The 18,892-nt window shown below is 43.5% G+C and overlaps 1 protein-coding gene across 1 annotated transcript in view; it reads left to right on the top strand.

Annotated features, from left to right (window-relative positions):
* The window catches only part of fbxo40.1 (F-box protein 40, tandem duplicate 1), a 79,629-nt gene extending 61,027 nt beyond the window's left edge, over positions 1 to 18,602 (top strand). The window contains exons 2-7 of the mRNA XM_014123778.3: positions 8,640 to 8,682; positions 8,965 to 10,170; positions 16,707 to 16,993; positions 17,185 to 17,316; positions 17,400 to 17,748; positions 17,960 to 18,602. Coding sequence (XP_013979253.3) covers positions 8,680 to 8,682; positions 8,965 to 10,170; positions 16,707 to 16,993; positions 17,185 to 17,316; positions 17,400 to 17,748; positions 17,960 to 18,175 — 2,193 coding nt within the window. The 5' untranslated portion in view covers positions 8,640 to 8,679 and the 3' untranslated portion in view covers positions 18,176 to 18,602. The remainder of the gene's footprint in view (positions 1 to 8,639; positions 8,683 to 8,964; positions 10,171 to 16,706; positions 16,994 to 17,184; positions 17,317 to 17,399; positions 17,749 to 17,959) is intronic.
* The last annotated feature ends 290 nt before the right edge of the window (positions 18,603 to 18,892 follow it).

Genomic DNA, 18,892 nt, shown 5'->3' with positions numbered 1-18,892 from the left:
AGCTAGTTACAGTGGTTCCTCAATTAAATATTTTGAGCTTATGCCGCTGTCAAGGCTCAGGAGAAGACTCAGATGCAACAGTTTCGAAGTAACAAAAGTTTATTACAAAAACAAGGGGGCAGGCAAACGACAGGTCAAAGGCAGGCAGAGATCAGTAATCCAGAGCAGAGTCCAAAAGGTACAGAACGGCAGGCAGGCTGAGGGTCAGGGCAGGCAGAATGGTCAAAACTGGGAAAAATAGAAAACAGGAACTAGAGAAAGGCAGGAGCATGGGAAAAACGCTGGTAGGCTTGACAAAACAAAATGAACTGGCAACAGACAAACAGAGAACACAGGTATAAATACACTGGGAATAATGAGGAAGATGGGTGACACCTGGAGGGGGGTGGAGACAAGCACAAAGACAGGTGAAACAGATCAGGGTGCGACCGTTTGAGTTAGATGGTGGCATGTTGTAGTAAATTGCGTGATTCTGTCATTGCACCACACTATCAGAAGAGGAAGTTGCTGATATATCGGTTGTCTAAACTGTGGCACAAATTGACTATATTTTCGTAAATTGATGGAGGTGTGAATGTTTCAGTTCGGTTTTGTGAGTGTAATTTCCCATTGTAATACTTCTGACAGCCAAATTTCTAACTCCACCCATAATGTTTTGACTTTATAACATTCCCAGAAGGCATGGATTATTATAACCTAATGAAAAATGAACCTGGCAATCTAATTTAATTTACTGCAGGCCTAAGACTTATGGGTTTAACCTTCAGAATGAATGATTATGTTGAAGATCGAAGCCACCTCAATGTCTTCCGAGAGCCAATCCGTTACCCAACAAAATAATATACCTAATTGTTTTTATGACTACAAACAGTAGGCTGTTATTCCTCTTTTCCTGCATTAATTAATTTGTCTGCTTGTCTATTTAACATTTGGATAAAAATAATACATGCCATGAATTGAGAACAGATATGTTTATTTCACAATGCAATTTGTGCTACAGTTTGACAACTCAAATCACTTTAAAAAGCCTTCTAATATTAGACAACAAATAAATATACTAAAACAATAACTTTAAAAAACAGTACATTCGTCACTAGATGTCTTCAAATTACTGTGCAGGAAAAGGATGTCATTCAACGTGCCTGGTTGCAGGCAAGCAGCTGGTTTCTCTCTGAAACCACAGATCCATCTGAAGGTGACGCTTTATCCTTTGGAACCACACAATTACCAGGTGGACAGTATGCCTCTTGAAGAGATAATGGAAATTCACAATAGCTGGCCTTATGTTATCTGCAGTTTTCAACTGCAGTATCCCCTTTTTCGAAAATCGGCAGTCCACATGTCAAGTGTAAATGCGCCATTGTATTTACCCAAGTTCTCTCATCATTATGAATCACACCTGGACCTCATTACCTCCCCTTTATAAGTCCTTTCCTTCTGTTCATTCCTCAGTTGGTATTGCACCTGTGTACATGTTGCCTCGCTTCTGTTATGCTGTCTTGTTTGTTGTTTTCATTAAACCTGCACCTGCTTCTCGACTCACACCGTCATCGTTACATGTGGTCAGTCAGAGTTGACTCCTATTGTAAAGAGTATCCCAATGGCCAAAAAGGGAAAACTTGCATTCGATGCTTAAGTACTCTAAAGTTTTACATTTCTAACTCAATATCACAGACCAGATTTGCCCTAACGAAAAATGCATCAACCCCTACAAATATATTAATTTATTATAATCCACATAATAATTCAAATGAAAGTAGCTGTAGTGAGAGGAGAGACTGCAAGCTAAAGACAATCAGAAAGAATGTGTTTTTAACCCTATATTATAATAACTTATTTTGAACAAAAGCCAGGAATGAGTGAGCCACTAAGCCCTATGCTGTTTCTGCTTCTGTTGCCTATTTCAGTTTTTGTTCAATATCCTACTGATTCTGTGATTACCAAGCCTCATGCAACCGCAAAATGTTGGATAAAGCAATTTCACAAATCTGTCTGTTTTTAAACTGTGTTATGCTGTATTAACCTGTCTGGGAACATGGGACGCGTCCCACCCTAGTCAACAGCCAGTGGAATCGCGTCGCGCGAAATACAAATACCTCTATATGCTATAACTTCAATTTCTCAAACATATGACTATTTTACACCATTTTATAGATACACCTCTCCTGAATCGAACCACATTGTCCGATTTCAAAAAGGCTTTACAGCAAAAGCAAAACATTAGATTATGTTAGGAGAGTACCCTGCCAAAAAAAAATCACACTGCCATTTTCAAAGCAACTAGCATGCATCACAAATACCCAAAACACAGCTAAATGCAGCACTAACCTTTGACAATCTTCATCAGATGACACTCCTAGGACATCATGTTACACAATACATGCATTTTCTGTTCGATAAAGTTGATATTTATATATAAAAACAGCATTTTACATCGGCGCGTGACGTTCAGAAAATATTTTCCCTCAAATGCTTCCGGTGAATCAACGCTACAATTTACAAAATTACTATTCGAAAACATTGTTAAAATGTAATATTGTCATTCAAAGAATTATAGATTAACATCTCGTGAATGCAACCGCATTGCCAGATTTAAAAATAAATTTACTGGGAAATCACACTTTGCAATAAACGACGTGGTATGCTCAGAAAAATAGGTTAGGCGATACATGTTAGCGCCATCTTGGAACCATCTAAAATCAAATATACTATTGTAAATATTCCCTTACCTTTGATTATCTTCATCAGAAGGCACTTCCAGGAATCCCAGGTCCACAACAAATGTAGTTTTGTTCGAAAAAGTTAATAATTTATGTCCCAATAGTTCCTTCTTGTTAGCGCGTTCCGAAGGCTACTCATAATGTACTGAAGCGCGCGGGACTTGTCGTCACGAATGTGAAAAATATATATTTACGTTCGTTCAAACATGTCAAACGTTGTATAACATAAATCTTTAGGGCCTTTTTCAACCAGAGCTTCAATAATATTCAAGGCGGACGATTGCATTGTCTTACTAAACGTTTCGGAACAAAAGGGTTCCCATGGGTGCCTGCGTCATAGTAGTAATGGCCCTCCCCCTGTGACCAACTTCCCAAGCCTCTCTTTGGGTCAGTTTCTACCATAGAAGACTCAAACCACTTTGTAAAGACTGTTGACATCTAGTGGAAGCCTTAGGAAGTGCTAAATGATTAATAAGTCCCTGTGTGTTTCAATGGCAAAGCTTGAAAGTGATTCCACACATCAGATTTCCACTTCCTGTTAGGATTTGTCTCAGGGTTTTGACTGCCATATGAGTTCTGTTATACTCACAGATGCCATTCAAACAGTTTTAGAAACTTCAGAGTGTTTTCTATCCAAATCTACTAATAATATGCATATTCTAGTTTCTGGGCCAGAGTAGTAACCTGTTTAAATTGGGTACATTTTTCATCCGGTCGTGAAAATACTGCCCTCTAGCCCAGACAGGTAGAACACCCTCTGTGTTCTTTTTAGACGGGTAACTGTTTGTCCACAATATAGCAGGGGGTGTAAAACCATAACATACATTTTTCCAGCAGCAGACTATGATCGATAATGTCAAAATCTGGACTAAAGTCTAACAAAACAGCCCCCAGAATCTTTTTATTATCAATTTCTCTCAGCCAATCATCAGTCATTTGTGTAAGTGCTGTGCTTGTTGAATGTCCTTCTCTAGAAGTGTGCTGTAAAATAGCATTGTATCTGGTCAAACAATTTTTTTCCCAGAAGTTTACTAAGGGTTGGTAACAGGCTGATTGGTTGGCTATTTGAGCCAGTAAAGGGGTTTTTACTAATCTTAGGTAGGGGAATAACGTTTGCTTCCATCCAGGCCTGAGGGCACACTAGAAAGTAGGCTTAAATTTAAGATGTGGCAATATCGTCTGCTATTATCCTCAGTCATTTTCCATCCTAGTTGTCAGACCCTGGTGGCTTGTCATTGTTGATAGACAACAATAATTTTTTTTACCTCTTCCACACTGACTTTACGGAATTCAAAATTACAATGCTTGTCTTTCATAATTTGGTCAGATATATTTGGACGGGTAGTGTCAGCGTTTGTTTCTGGCATGTCATGTCTAAGTTTGCTAATCTTGCCAATGAAAAAAATCATTAAAATAGTTGCCAATATCAGTGGGTTTTGTGATGAATGAGCCAGCTGATTTATAATGGAGCTGAGTTTGCCTTTTTCATTTAAGGTGCTCCAAAGATTTTTACTATCATTCTCTGTCATTTATCTTTGTTTCAAAGTGTAGTTTCTTCTTTTTCTTCAGTTTTGTCACATGATTTCTCAATATGTAGTACATTTTCCAATCGGTTGTACAGCCAGACCTATTTGCCATCTCTTTTTCCTCATCCCTCTCAACAAAACAATTTTTCAATTCCTCATCAATCCATGGGGATTTAACAGTTTTTACCGTCATTTTCTTAATGGGTGAATGCATAATAGTAACTGGGATAGGCAATTTCATAAATGTGTCAAGTGCAGCATATGGTTGCTCGTCATTACACACCACGGATCAACAACATAGGAATCACTACAAAACTTTTTGTATGACCTCTTACGTACTATACTGGCTTTCCTAGGTATGGCTACTATATTGTGATCACTACATCCGATGGATTTGGATACTGCTTTCAAACTAATTTCTGCAGTATTAGTAAAGATATGATCAATACATGTTGATGATTTCATTTCTGTGCTGTTTGTATCTACCCTGGTAGGTTGATTGATAACCTGAACCAGGTTGCAGGCACTAGTTACAGCTTGCAGCCTGATGAAAGCCAGTCAATATTTAAATCACTCAGAAATTATACGTCTCTATTGATATCACATAGATTATCAAGCATTTCACACATATTATCCAGATACTGACTATTAGCACTTGGTGGTCTATAGCAGCTTCCCACCAGAATGGGCTTTAGGTGAGACAGATGAACATGTAGCCATATTACTTCAACAGTATTTAACATGAGATCCTCTCTAAGCTTTACAGGAATGTGGTTCTGAATATAGACCATCGAACCGCCCCCGTATGGCATTTCTATCTTTTCTGTAGATCTTATAACCATGTATTGCTACCACTGTACCATCAAATGTTTTATCTAAGTGAGTTTCAGAGATTGTCAGAACATGAATGTCATCTGTTACTAGCAAATTAGTGATTTCATGAACCTTGTTTCTTAAGCTACATGTGGGCTATTTTAACACTTTTCTGGGATGCTTGATTGTTTTTCTTGCTTTACTGGGAAGATTATTTTTATTAGTGCAGGGTGAGCTGCACACAGTGGACTTCCTGTTAGGGCACACCACCTCAGTTTTAACAGTATAATTCTGGTTCATAGGCATATATTACTGCATACAATAGCTGTAGGTTCAGCAGAGGCATTCAGGGCAGTAAGAGGGACCTAAATTAAGTTACTTACATTGTGTCTATCATTTGAATGGTGTTTCCTCTGACACATTGGTGCAGCTGGGTGGGTGATCAGAAGCGCTGTTTGGCGGGTCATGTTTCGGAGGATGCATGACTCGACCTTTGCCTCTCCCCTGCCCGTTGGGGAGTTGCAGCGATGAGACAAGATTGAAATTGGAGAGAAAAGGGAGAAGAATAAAAAATATTCTACAACTTGATTGGAGTCCACCTGTGGTAAATTCAATTGATTGGACATGATTTGGAAAGGCACACACCTGTCTATATAAGGTCCCACAGTTGACAATGCATGTCAGAGCAAAAACCAAGCCATGAGGTCAAAGGAATTTTCCGTTGAGCTCCAAGACAGGATTGTGTTGAGGCACAGATCTAGGGTACCAAAACATTTCTGCAGCATTGATGGTCCCAAGAACACATTGGAACTACCAAGACTCTTCCTTGAGCTGGCCGTCCAGCCAAACTGAGCAATCGAGGGAGAAGGGCCTGGTCAGGGAGCTCACCAAGAACCCGATGGTCACTCTGACAGAGCTCCAGAGCTCCTCTGTGGAGATGGGAGAACCTTCCAGAAGGACAACCATCTCTGCAGCACTCTACCAATCAGGCCTTTATGGCCAGACAGAAGCCACTCCTCAGTAAAAGGCACATTACAGCCCGCATGGAGTTTGCCAAAAGGCACCTAAAGACTCTCACACAATGAGAAACAAGAATTTCTGGTCTGATAAAACCAAGATTGAACTCTTTGGCCTGAATGCCAAGTGCCACGTCTGGAGGAAACCTGCCACCATCCCTACGGAGAAGAATGATGGTGGCAGCATCATGCTGTGGGCATGTTTTTCAGCGGCAGGGACTGGGATACTAGTCAGGATTGAGGAAAAGATGAACAGAGTAAAGTACAGAGATCCTTAATGAAAACCTGCTCCAGAACCCTCAGGACCTCAGACTGGGGTGAAGGTTCACCTTCCAACAGGACAATGACCCTAAGCACACAGCCAAGACATCGCAGGAGTGGCTTCAGAACAAGTCTCTGAATGTCCTTGAGTGGCCCAGCCAGAGCCCGGACTTGAACCCGATCAAAAATCTCTGGAGAGACCTGAAAATAGCTGTGCAACAACGCTCCCTATCCAACCTGACAGAGCTTGTCAGTATCTGCAGAAAATAATGGGAGAAACTCCACATATACAGGTGTGCCAAATTTGTAGCGTCATACCCAAGAAGCCTCAATCAAGGCTGTAATCGCTGCCAAAGGTGCTTCAACAAAGTACTGAGTAAAGGGTCTAAATACTTAAGTAAATATAATATTTCAGATTTTAATTTTTAATACATTTGCAAAAAAACGGTTTTTGCTTCGTCATTATGCGGTATTGTGTGTAGATTGATGAGCATTTTTTTTTATAATACATTTTAGAATAAGGCTGTAACGTAACAAAATGTGGAAAAAGTCAAGTGGTCTGAATTCTTTTTCAATGCACGGTACTCCTAAAGCCAACAAATAAAAACAGAATATATCCTGATAAAAATTCATGCTATTTCAATTTCATTTATCTCTCTACTCAGCCAGTCTGCCTTCCTTTCTATCTGTCTTGACTCGCTAGTGAAGTGCAATATTATAGCAAATCAATCAACTGGTACCAAACAGAATGTTAGGATAGAAGCAAGGGGAAATAATGTGCAAGTTGAGATAAATACAAGAGATGATTTGGACAGCAACATGATGATATTCTTATGAATGTGCAGTGATGATGGAACTGTTGGTTGGCATAGCGTGCCTGTGATGACCAATACAGCAGGGCTTGGAACACTGCTCGTCCAGTCAGGATCCAAACATCAACAAAATTAACTTTAAAAAATGGATTAAACAACATCTAAAGGAACGGTGGGGACTGTGAGGTGACGCACACACGGACATACTCTAACACACATCTGTTTTTTAGTTGTATTGTTTGTATTATTTTTTGGTTTGTGTGACTGTCCTTGTCTATCACTGTATCAGTGTTTTGTTACTTTCTTAGTGTTTTTTGTGGATCCCAGGAAGAGTAGCTGCTGATTCTGTAAAAGCTAATGGGGATCCAAATAAATAAATAGGTAAATGGGTTGAGTGGAACGACAACGCCATTTATCCGTGACTGTATTCAGAAAATACATCATGGGGGAAGTCAGGTAATATTGTAAATGTATTCATTTATGCAAATATGGAAAATCATTATATTGTTCATAAACTACACTGAACAAAATTAGAAACGCAACATGTAAAGTGTTGGTCCCATGTTTCATGAGTTGAAATAACAGATCCCGGAAATGTTCCATACACACAAAAAGCTTATTTCTCCAAAATGCTGTCCATAAATTTGTTTACATCCCTGTTATTGAGCGTTAATCCATCCATCTGACAGGTGTTGCAAAACAAGAAGCTGATTAAATAGCATGATCATTACACAGGTGGCCCTTGTTCTGGAGACAATAAAAGCCCACTAAAATGTGCAGTTTTATCACACAACACAATGCCACAGATGTCTCAAATTTTGAGGGAGTGTGCAATTGGCATGCTGACTGCAGGAATGTCTCACAACCGCAGACAATTGTATTTTATCGATGTCAATTTCTTTGCAAAGAAATACCTTGACGAGATCCTGAGGCCCATTGTGAGGCCCAATCTTTTAAGGTATCTGTGACCACCAATCCATAGATTAGGGCCTAATGAATTTATTTCATTTGAATGATTTCCTCAGCTATAAGTCAGTAAAATCTTTGAAATTGTTGCATGTTGCGTTTATATTATTGTTCATTGTAATTTTAAACATGTTTTTACTTGATACATTGATAGAACGTGACTAGAGGGACGGATTTGTACCCATGCCAACACCATACACTACCACCCATGGGGGTGGTGGGACTAACCGCTGGACCACCCCCAGGCTTCTACCTGACCATGTCTACTCTTGTTTTATGGTTGTGTACATAGAGGGAGGAGGGCACAACATTGACTATATTATGACAGTATGATTACATGTCTTTATGGCAGATTAATGACAGATTACATGCAAACAATGTTAATGTGATTCCCATGATAGTCCGATCAGATGATTGTCTGTGTTATATCTGTCCTGTTATTGTTTGTTGGTATTACCTCTACCTTTAGGGAGGTTGACACACAACAACTTTATTGACTAATCATATCAATTATTTGTTTTTCAGGATATTCACCAATTATTTGACACACTGAAGTTCTGTGAATATGGTAAGTTCAAAATTAATTTGAACTCAAAATGAATCAAATTTCAATAGCTATTGAAACCAAATAACGACAGTCATAAAATGGGAAGTTAATTAAAACAGAGTTCATGTTTTTGATTGAGAGTAGTTTTGACTCTTTGCCTATGTTCTTTGCCTATGACTATCTCTTTCTTGCTTTGTCCCTCACTCCCTTCCTCCCTCTTTCCCTCTCTCTGTTTTTCTCACTCTCTCCCTCACTCTCATTCCCTCTACCTCCCTCTCTCCCTGTGTCTTGCCCTCCCCTAAGGTTCGTCCTTCCCGCCCCAGCGGTCACCGCCACTGTGACAGCTGTTTCAGTCAGTGCTGCAAGGCCCCTGTGGAGATCTCGGTGTCATGTGTGCTCATCCCCTGCCGCCTGCTGTGTGGCGCCCTCTTTCACCTGTGCAAAGAGGAGGAGCATGCGCTACTCTGCCCCAATGAGAGGGTGCCATGCCTAAGCGCGGGCTTCGGCTGTCCAATCAGCATGCCCCGTTCCTGGCTGGCGGCCCACCTGCAGGTCTGTCCAGCCAGCGTGGTGTGCTGTTCTATGGAGTGGAACCGCTGGCCAGCCGAGGACGCCCAGTCACACACACATTCAGCCCTGCAGAATAACCTAGTGAAGGAGGAGGGAGGAGGACACGGCGAGGCGCTGGACCTGGCCATGGCTCTGAGAGATCAGCACCATTTGTTCCACTCCCTGAAGATGAAGAATCTCTTCCCTGAGCTGATTGAGAGGGTGGAAGTGGAGGAGAGGGAGGAGCAGATGAGAAGGGAGGGGAGGAGGAGGGAGAAGGAAGAGAAGAAGAGGGAGAGGGAGGCCCTGGAGGCACAGGGAGTGGTTGGAGGAGTGTCTTTCCCTAACAGGGTTGGCTGTGTGTCTCCTGCTAATCGAGGATGGTATGGACCCCTCCCTGAGGATATTCAGGAGGCGGTTAGGGAGCGGGACAGAGAGCGGGGGGAGGAGAGAGAGCTGACCCAGGAGGAGAGGGAGGAGCTGGCCAGGGGAAGGGTGGTAGGATCAGAGGGCCCGGTGGCCTACGTCTGGGAGCGCATGTTTAACATGGAGAGGGGAGGCTGCATGATAGCTGAGGCTAACCAAGAGGCAGGGGCAAGGGGCAGAGGTCAGGGTCAAGCATCAGGAGTTAGAGGTCAAGAGATGGAGTCACATCAATCACAGACCCTGACCACCACAGGGACACACGCACTTAATGACACACACACACACACAGATACACGCCCCAACCCCCAGTGTGTGGCCTGTCTGGCCGGCCCTAAGAAGAAGCAGATGTATTACTACAGCCAGCTGGAGCCCATGAAAATCAACACAGTGAGGACCTTTAAGATTCCCACCAGCTTTACGGCCAAACACACACGCATCAGGAACCCCGGACACCGGAAGAGGGTGGATGCAGCCGTGGACACCAGCGACCTGGGGGTGGAGCCACAGGACATGCCTATCTGGGAGGAGGTGCAGGTGAGAGCTCAAGGTGAACTCTTTGGATATCTCCAGTCAAAGTAGTTGCAGACCAATAGTCTCCCATTATAGTTCATTAGTCTCCTATTAGCATCAATTCATGCCTAACTGAAAATTTGTGCCCACCTCAGAGGAAGTTGCCGCACCTATTTAGAGTAATTCCTTTCCTATAGTGGAAATTCTCATTTATGCTAATACATATTCAGAAATTGGGGGTGTGAACATTGTGGTGATTTCCATGTGTTGCAGAGAAATAATGACAAATAAGATACTGACTGACAGCTGTCAGAGTAACTAGCTAGTATGCTAACCTTAGCTGGCTAATGAAAGTTATGTGAGCACTATTTCAGTTAAGGTTGAAAATAATTATTTCTTAAAAAGACTACCTGTCAAGAAATGAGTCTCAGCTAAACCGTGGAAGCTGTTGACATGTTGACGTTTGTCTGACTCTTCTCGTTTGATAATTCCAACGAAACTGTGTCATATTCCAGATGCCATTAAGCTAGCAATATATCAATGCATTATCTCAATTGCGGCTGCGATTACGCCATAGAAATTGAAAGAATATAAGCTCTGGTAATATGGATAGCCTAAGTATTGAGACAATGGGCGAGTTTGTTTTGCATGTGCCCCGGGTGGGTGGAGATTTCTCTTTAGGATCAATGGAATGGTTGAAAAAAGGGAGGTGCAAAAACATTAGTTTGCACCCCTTATTTTAATTTGCTCCATGGCTCAGGCAGCCAGGTGCAGGCTACAGCAAAAACAAGGAAGAGGAGGCGAGACCCCACTTGCTGTTTTTCTCTGGATCAATTAAAGTCAATGAACTAAGTAGACCAGACCCATCTGCTATTGCATTTGTGTCTATGGGAGACCCACCCCATTAACACTAGAACCACTGGGCCTTGAGGAAATGTAAATTAGACTTGTTCTCAACTAGCCTACCTGGTTAAATAAAGGTGAATAAAATAAAAATAAAAAAAACACAACTAATGTTGAGATGTGTCTGTTACTTGAACTCTGAAGCATTTATTTGGGCTGCAATTTCTGAGGCTGGTAACTCCAATGAACATATTCTCTGCAGCAGAGGTAACTCTGGGTCTTTCTTTCCTGTGGCGGTCCTCATGAGAGCCAGTTTCAACATAGCGCTTGATGGTTTTTGCGACTGCATTTGAAGAAACTTTCAAAGTTCTTGAAATGTTCTGTATTGACTTAACGTAATAATGGACTGTTGTTTCTCTTTGCTTATATGAGCTGTTCTTGCCATAATATGGACTTGGTCTTTTACCAAATAAGGCTATCTTCTATATACCACCACTACCTTGTCACAACACAACTGATTGGCTCAAACACATTAATAGTCACAGTGGGTACAACTTCTACAATGCACTTACTTATAATCTCACTCACAGAATCAGCGTATAAATTGATATTATTCTCTGAAGCTGCAGTCCGCGTGATCAAAACAATCTTGAAGAGTGGATTACGATTGGTCAGACCAGCGTTGAATAGTTCTCATCACGGGTACATCCTGTTTGAGTTTCTGCCTACAGGACGGGAGGAGCAAAATGGAGGGAGGGCAGGGGAGGGCCTTGTGTGACTATCATTTGTTTTTCAACAGCACAATGACCCAACACACCTCCAGGCTGTGTAAGGGCTATTTGGCCAAGAAGGAGAGTGATGGAGTGCTGCATCAGATGACCTGGCTTCCACAATCACCCAACCTCAACCCAATTGAGATGGTTTGGGATGGGTTGGACCGCAGAGGGAAGGAAAAGCAGCCAACAAGTGCTCAGCATATGTGGGAACTCCTTCCAGGTGAAGATGGTTGAGAGAATGCCAAAAGTGTGCAAAGCTGTCATCAAGGCAAAGGGTGGCTACTTTGAAGAATCTAAAATCTACAGTGAGGGAGAAATGTATTTGATCCCCTGCTGATTTTGTACGTTTCCCACTGACAAAGAAATGATCAGTCTATAATTTTAATGGTAGGTTTATTTGAACAGTGAGAGACAGAATAACAACAAAAAAATCCAGAAAAACCCATGACAAAAATTTTATAAATTGATTTGCATTTTAATGAGGGAAATGAGTATTTGACCCCTCTGCAAAACATGACTTAGGCTTGGTGGCCAAACCCTTGTTGGCAATCACAGAGGTCAGACGTTTCTTGTAGTAGGCCACCAGGTTTGCTCACATCTCAGGAGGGATTTTGTCCCACTCCTCTTTGCAGATCTTCTCCAAGTCATTAAGGTTTCGAGGCTGACATTTGGCAACTCAAACCTTCAGCTCCCTCCACAAATTTTCTATGGGATTAAGGTCTGGAGACTGGCTAGGCGACTCCAGAACCTTACTGTGCTTCTTCTTGAGCCACTCCTTTGTTGCCTTAGCTGTGTGTTTTGGGTCATTGTCATGCTGGAATACCCATCCATGACCCATTTCCAATGCCCTGGCTGAGGGAAGGAGGTTCTCACCCAAGATTTTACGGTACATGGCCCCGTCCATCGTCCCTTTGATGCGGTGAAGTTGTCCTGTCCCCTTAGCAGAAAAACACCCCCAAAGCATAATGTTTCCACCTCCATGTTTGATGGTGGGGATGTTGTTCTTGGGGTCTTAGGCAGTATTCCTCCTCCTCCAAACACGGCGAGTTGAGTTGATGACAAAGAGCTCCATTTTGGTCTCATCTGACCACAACACTTTCACCAGTTGTCCTCTGAGTCATTCAGATGTTCATTGGCAAACTTCAGACGGGCATGTATATGTGCTTTCATGAGAAGGGGGACCTTGCGGGCATGCATGATTTCAGTCCTTCACGGCGTAGTGTGTTACCAATTGTTTCCTTGGTGACTATGGTCCCAGCTGCCTTGAGATCATTGACATAATCCTCCCGTGTAGTTCTGGGCTGATTCCTTACCGTTCTCATGATCATTGCAACTCCACGAGGTGAGATCTTGCATGGAGCCCCAGGCCGAGGGAGAATGACAGTTCTTTTGTGTTTCTTCCATTTGCGAATAATCGCACCAAATGTTGTCACCTTCTCACCAAGCTGCTTGGCGATGGTCTTGTAGCCCATTCCAGCCTTATGTAGGTCTACAATCTTGTCCCTGACATCCTTGGGGAGCTCTTTGGTCTTGGCCATGGTGGAGAGTTTGGAATTTGATTGATTGCTTCTGTGGACAGGTGTCTTTTATACAGGTAACAAACTGAGATTAGGAGCACTCCATTTAAGAGTGTGCTCCTAATCTCAGCTCGTTACCTGTATAAAAGACACCTGGGAGCCAGAAATCTTTCTGATTGAGAGGGGGTCAAATACTTATTTCCCTCATTAAAATGCAAATCAATTTATAACATTTTTGACATGCGTTTTTCTGGACTTTTTTGTTGTTATTCTGTCTCTCACTGTTCAAATAAACCTACCATTAAAATTATAGACTGATCATTTCTTTGTCAGTGGGCAAACGTACAAAATCAGCAGGGGATCAAATACTTTTTTCCCTCACTGTATTTAGAATTGTTAAAGAAACATTGGGTTACTGCTTGATTCCACATGTGTTATTTCATTGTTTTGATGTCTTCACTATTATTCAACAATGTAGAAAATAGTGAAAATAAAGAAAACCCTTGTATGAGTAGGTGTGTCCAAACTTTTGACTGGTACTTTATGTAAAAACAAAATACCACAAAAATTCAATTGTTCAATCAATTTTATTTGTAGAGTTTTTATGTATCATCTATTAAACAGAAAGCATAAGTGCTGGAATACAGCAACAGCTTATTTTTATAAAGATACCTTTTTTTTACCCTAACCCTAGACACAAAGACACACGGTCAGCAAAATGCACCATCAAATAATGAAAACAGTAGATTAAACATCATTATAAGCGCAAAGTGTGGTCGATAAAAAGTGAAAATCAGCACAAAACATATAATGGCATTACAATTAATATAAGTGTCGATATGACAGCAGTCATAAATAGTCAATTATTGTCAGCTCATGCTTACGTGGCATGCATTTTCACGCAATGACATCAGTTGGATTTCATTTAGCGCTTATTCCTTGTCCTAACAGTTGACACAAATCTTCCACTTTTACTTGCTTGACACACTTCCCACAAACACGTCACGTCACTTGCAGGTGACACAAGTGTCTTGGGTTCTGTCTTTGTGCATCTGGTCACCTGGCACTGTCTCCTCCCCGGGAGCTGTGAGCAATTTTATCTCACGCAAAGGCTCCCATGGAATCTGTGCTGCTGCCTTGGCCCTCATAGGTCTCAAACGTAGCCCATATGCCATACTCATGATGAAGTCTCTCCAAAACATCCACACCAACCTATGGAACACAATAGAGTAGAAAACATTAGGATTATTTTCCCATAGGAAAAACATAATGTGTTCTGTCACTTCAAGCATTGTATAAGTTTATCTATATGTATGGCAATAGGTATTATGCAATATTGACATACCTTTGATTGTAGCAGCGATAACGCAGCATGTGCATCCATTCGTCTTGGTCTTCTTGCCATTGTAAATTAATTAAATCTCTCACTGTGTACTCCAAGTAGGCCAGAGTACACTGATTAAACTGCTTGGGTTTGGTGGACTGATACAGGGTACATTCACATTTGGTGATGACATAAATATCCATAATTCGCTTCCCCTTGCTCATCAACTCACCCATTTGCCCCCTTTCTCCCCATCATACATTAAGTAAAGTATCAAATCTGTTGTTATATGTGTGAAATTAGTTTCGGTATAGTTTAGGTTAAGTTTTGAAGCAATTTTCTGGGAGATTATCAACTGGGCACTGAACATTCCAATGTCGGGAGAATGAGTGCAGCACGCCCTACTGTCCCGAAGAGGGGCAACGGGAAAACCATTCAAATACAACATTCCCTACTGAAGCTGTGTAAGGGCTGTCGTGAGAGAGAGACCAAGGTGCAGCGGAGTTAGTGTTCATCATAGCATTTAATAATAGAAAGAACACTATACAAAACAAAACAAGAAAACCGACAGCCAAACAGTCCTGTCAGGTGCAAACACTGAACAGAAAAAATTTCCCACAAAACCCAAAGGAAAAACATGCTCCTTATGTGTGACTCCCAATCAGCAACAGCGAGCTTCAGCTGTGCCTGATTGGGAGCCACACACGGCCCAAAACAAAGAAATACAAAAACATAGAAAAAGGAACATAGAACGCCCACCCAATGTAACACCCTGGCCTAACCAAAATAAAGAACAAAAACCCCTCTCTATGGCCAGGGCGTTACAGTACCCCCCCCCCCCCCACAAGGTGCGGACTCCGGCCGCAAAACCTGACACTGAAGGGGAGGGTCCGGGTGGGCCTTCTTACGGCGGCGGCTCAGGTGCGGGACGTGGCCTCTGTTCCACCCTTGGCGTCGCTCTCTTAGGTGGCGCACCTGGCCGCGCCGAAGGTCTGGTGGGCGACCCTGACTGCGCCCGGCTGGCGGGCTGGCGGGCTGCCCTGGTTGCGGCTGGCGGGCGGCGATGGCTGCGCCCGGCTGGCGGGCGACCATGGTTGCGCCCGGCTGGCGGGCGTCCCTGGCTGCGCCCGGCTGGCGGGCGTCCCTGGCGGCACTGACCCAGGATTCACCAGGCTGGGGAGATATGGAGGCCTGGCCCTGGGCGCAGGCACAGGACTCACCAGTCTGGCAGGCGGCTCTGGCGGCTCCGGTGGCTCCGGGCTGGCGGGTGGCTCTGGCGGCTCTGGCCCAGAATTCACCAGGCTGGGGAGACATGAAGGAGGCCTGGCCCTGGGCACAGGCACAGGACTCACCAGGCTGGGGAGACATGAAAGAGGCCTGACCCTGGGCATAGGCACAGGACTCACCGGGCTGGCGGATGGCTCTGACTGCTCCTGACTGGCGGGCAGCTCTGGCGGCTCCTGACTGGCGGGCAGCTCTGGCGGCTCTGGACTGGCGGGCAGCTCTGGCGGCTCTGGACTGGCGGGCAGCTCTGGCGGCTCCGGACTGGCGAGACCCACTGGAGGCCTAGTCCTGGGAGGTGGCTCTGGCGGGCCACCTCCCAGGTGTAACACCCTGGCCTAACCAAAATAAAGAACAAAAACCCCTCTCTATGGCCAGGGCGTTTGTGATATTAAGATCATATCAACAGCATTATATATACATACTTATGTAGGAAAAGTCAAGGACGGAGGTGGGCATGACTTAAAAAATAGCATAGTAATAAAATATATTCATGAGCAGTCAAAATGACGTAACTGACAATTTCTCCAAAAAGGTAAACTATCTTCATTTATCCCCCATCTTTGCAGTAGCCAAAGATGATCTATTATATTGCTCAGCTCAGATGTGACTTCGGTTCTGTCACTTCAAGCACAAATGTATCATACTTTGACTAAAACAATGATTTATTGACTTACATCATGGGTAAGCTCTGGCCATTGTCTTTCAGCTCGAAAATGTGGATTTCTACTGGTACGGGCATTTAATCTTGTCCAGCAACAGTGTAAAAAGTTAGGATGTGCATTTCACTCCCAAACCCTTCCTGCATGTATCCTCCAGGCCAGTCTGCTGTGTTCTCTGGAGAAGGAGCAGAGGGGTCACCTGATCGCTGAGTCACAGTCCAGCGACGCCCTCCTGAGCGACACGGGGACGCAGACCTACGCCTTCCTGTCAGCTCCGTTCGGTCGTGACATTTCATTGGCCAGTCTGACGGAGGACCGCCCCCTCCAGCTCCACCTCCAGCTGCAGGCGAAGGGTGTGACGGCCCGACACAACAAGTCTAGCTCCGCCTTCACCTTTCTCTGTGGACACAACTTCCAACGCAGAGAGTTCCCCAAACACTTCAGGTACTCCAAACACTTCAGGTACTCCAAACACTTCAGTTACTCCAAACACTTCAGGTATCCCAAACATTTCAGGTAGCCCAAACATTTCAGGTACCTGACCCTCTGTCGTGTAGTAGCCTTGATATGGCTTGATATCCTTTAGTATGTTTTCTAGACAAATAAAATTAATGTTCCTCATCATTATTATTCAGGAACGTGCACACCGACATACAGATGTGTGCCAGTGGCTGGTTTGAGCAGAGATGTCCCCTAGCCTACCTGGGCTGCACTTACAGCCAGAGGAGGTTCCAGCCCTCCACACACACTGCCACCGTCACCTACAAGTAAGAAAGCTCCCTCATAGAAACATACAGACAGCCCTTACCATTACCTTGACCCTGACAATAACTTTAACCTGTACCTCCAGCAAAGAGCTTAGTAGCTTCAGCCTGAGACCCACTGTCCCTGCCTCTCTAAATGAGGAACCCCAATACTCCAAGTCCCAGCCTGCTCCAGAACCAGTCTCAAACTTCAGGAGGCGAAGGTCGAGGGGTGGAGGAGGAGGGGACCAGGACTCTCTGAGCACTCTGCCCTACGAGGTGCTGTACCACATGGCCAGCTTCCTGGACAGCCTGTCCCTGTCCCAACTGGCCCTGGTGTCCCACCTCATGAGGGAGGTGTGTTCCTCTCTGCTGCACGACAGGGGGATGGTCTCCCTCCTTTGGGAGAAGAAGACCTATAAGACTGGCATGGCCAAGTGGAAAGCCAAGAAGGTGGTGAGTTAGCCGAGATAGAAGTTTCTAAATTTGTTTTTTTACGGTGCTTTTCCTTTATTGATTTCCTCTCCTCTCTTCTCCTTCCTCCTCTCTGCTCTCCTCTTCTTTGCTTTCTCCTCTTTGTTCTCCTCTTCTCTCTATTCCTTCCTCCTCTCATTTTCTCCTTCCCTCCCCTGTACTCTCCCTCCACTCCTCTCCTCCCTCTGCCCAGGTGTGGCAGTTCAGTACTCTGTTCTCTCCAGTAGAAGCATGGTGTTTTGACAACAATGTACCCTCCATGTCAGACCACCTGAAGGTGTGCCCTTACTACGAGATGGAGCCCAGGACCGAGCGTGTGCTCCTGCCTCACATTGTCAACAACAAAATGAACACAGACACACAAAGCAACAGCAATAGTCTGGTCACCATGTTCCAGAAGAAGACTTGAATAGTGTTTCATAAGATTTAATCGTGGTTCATAAGCTTTCAATAGTAGTTCATAAGGTTTGAATTGTGGTTCATTTGTGCTGCACCTACAATCCTCTACCCTGAGTGCCAGTCTGTTTGTGCCATCATGCCAACTCCTTGTCACTCATTGTCATGCCAAACATGTATGGCTTGACAATAACAGCAATAGAGTTGGCAAGAGCATAAACACATCTGGGACCAAGTTAGCGATCCACTTAAAGAGCCACTGAACATGCTGATTGGCATGTGTGTTTTTCTGTTGCTCATTAGAAAAATGAGATTTTAGTCTTGGAAGTGCGTTTCCTGACCGATTATGCGCTTGGTTAATGATGTTTGTCCCCCATGAGACACTACGGAAGCCTATTTCAGTTCCACAAAATCCCCAGAATAAATCTAAGATAACTCAAGGAATCTGTAATTGATTTTTACGTTTTTGCTAAGGATGATTTAGTTGCACAATTCTACATCTAACTAAGATGTTTGGTGCAGTATTTCTCAAGTTTAAAAAATGTGCAACGTGTTGTCTTATGTAAACAAAGTCGGAGCAGCTGGGCAGATCTGTCTCATAGTCTATGCTATTGTATAGAGAGCAATCACCGCAGCTGTTCACCCCATGTTAGTGGGCAAATTGACATCTTCAAATCAAAACCCAAACTTTATTAATTTACCCGTGGTGAAGCACAGATGTTCCAAACTC

Source organism: Salmo salar, chromosome 10, assembly GCF_965601325.2.
Source record: "Salmo salar chromosome 10, fSalSal1, whole genome shotgun sequence".
Classification (NCBI taxonomy): domain Eukaryota; kingdom Metazoa; phylum Chordata; class Actinopteri; order Salmoniformes; family Salmonidae; genus Salmo; species Salmo salar.
The sequence above is the reverse complement of the archived record's forward strand: the minus strand, read 5'-3'. Positions and strand labels throughout refer to the sequence as shown.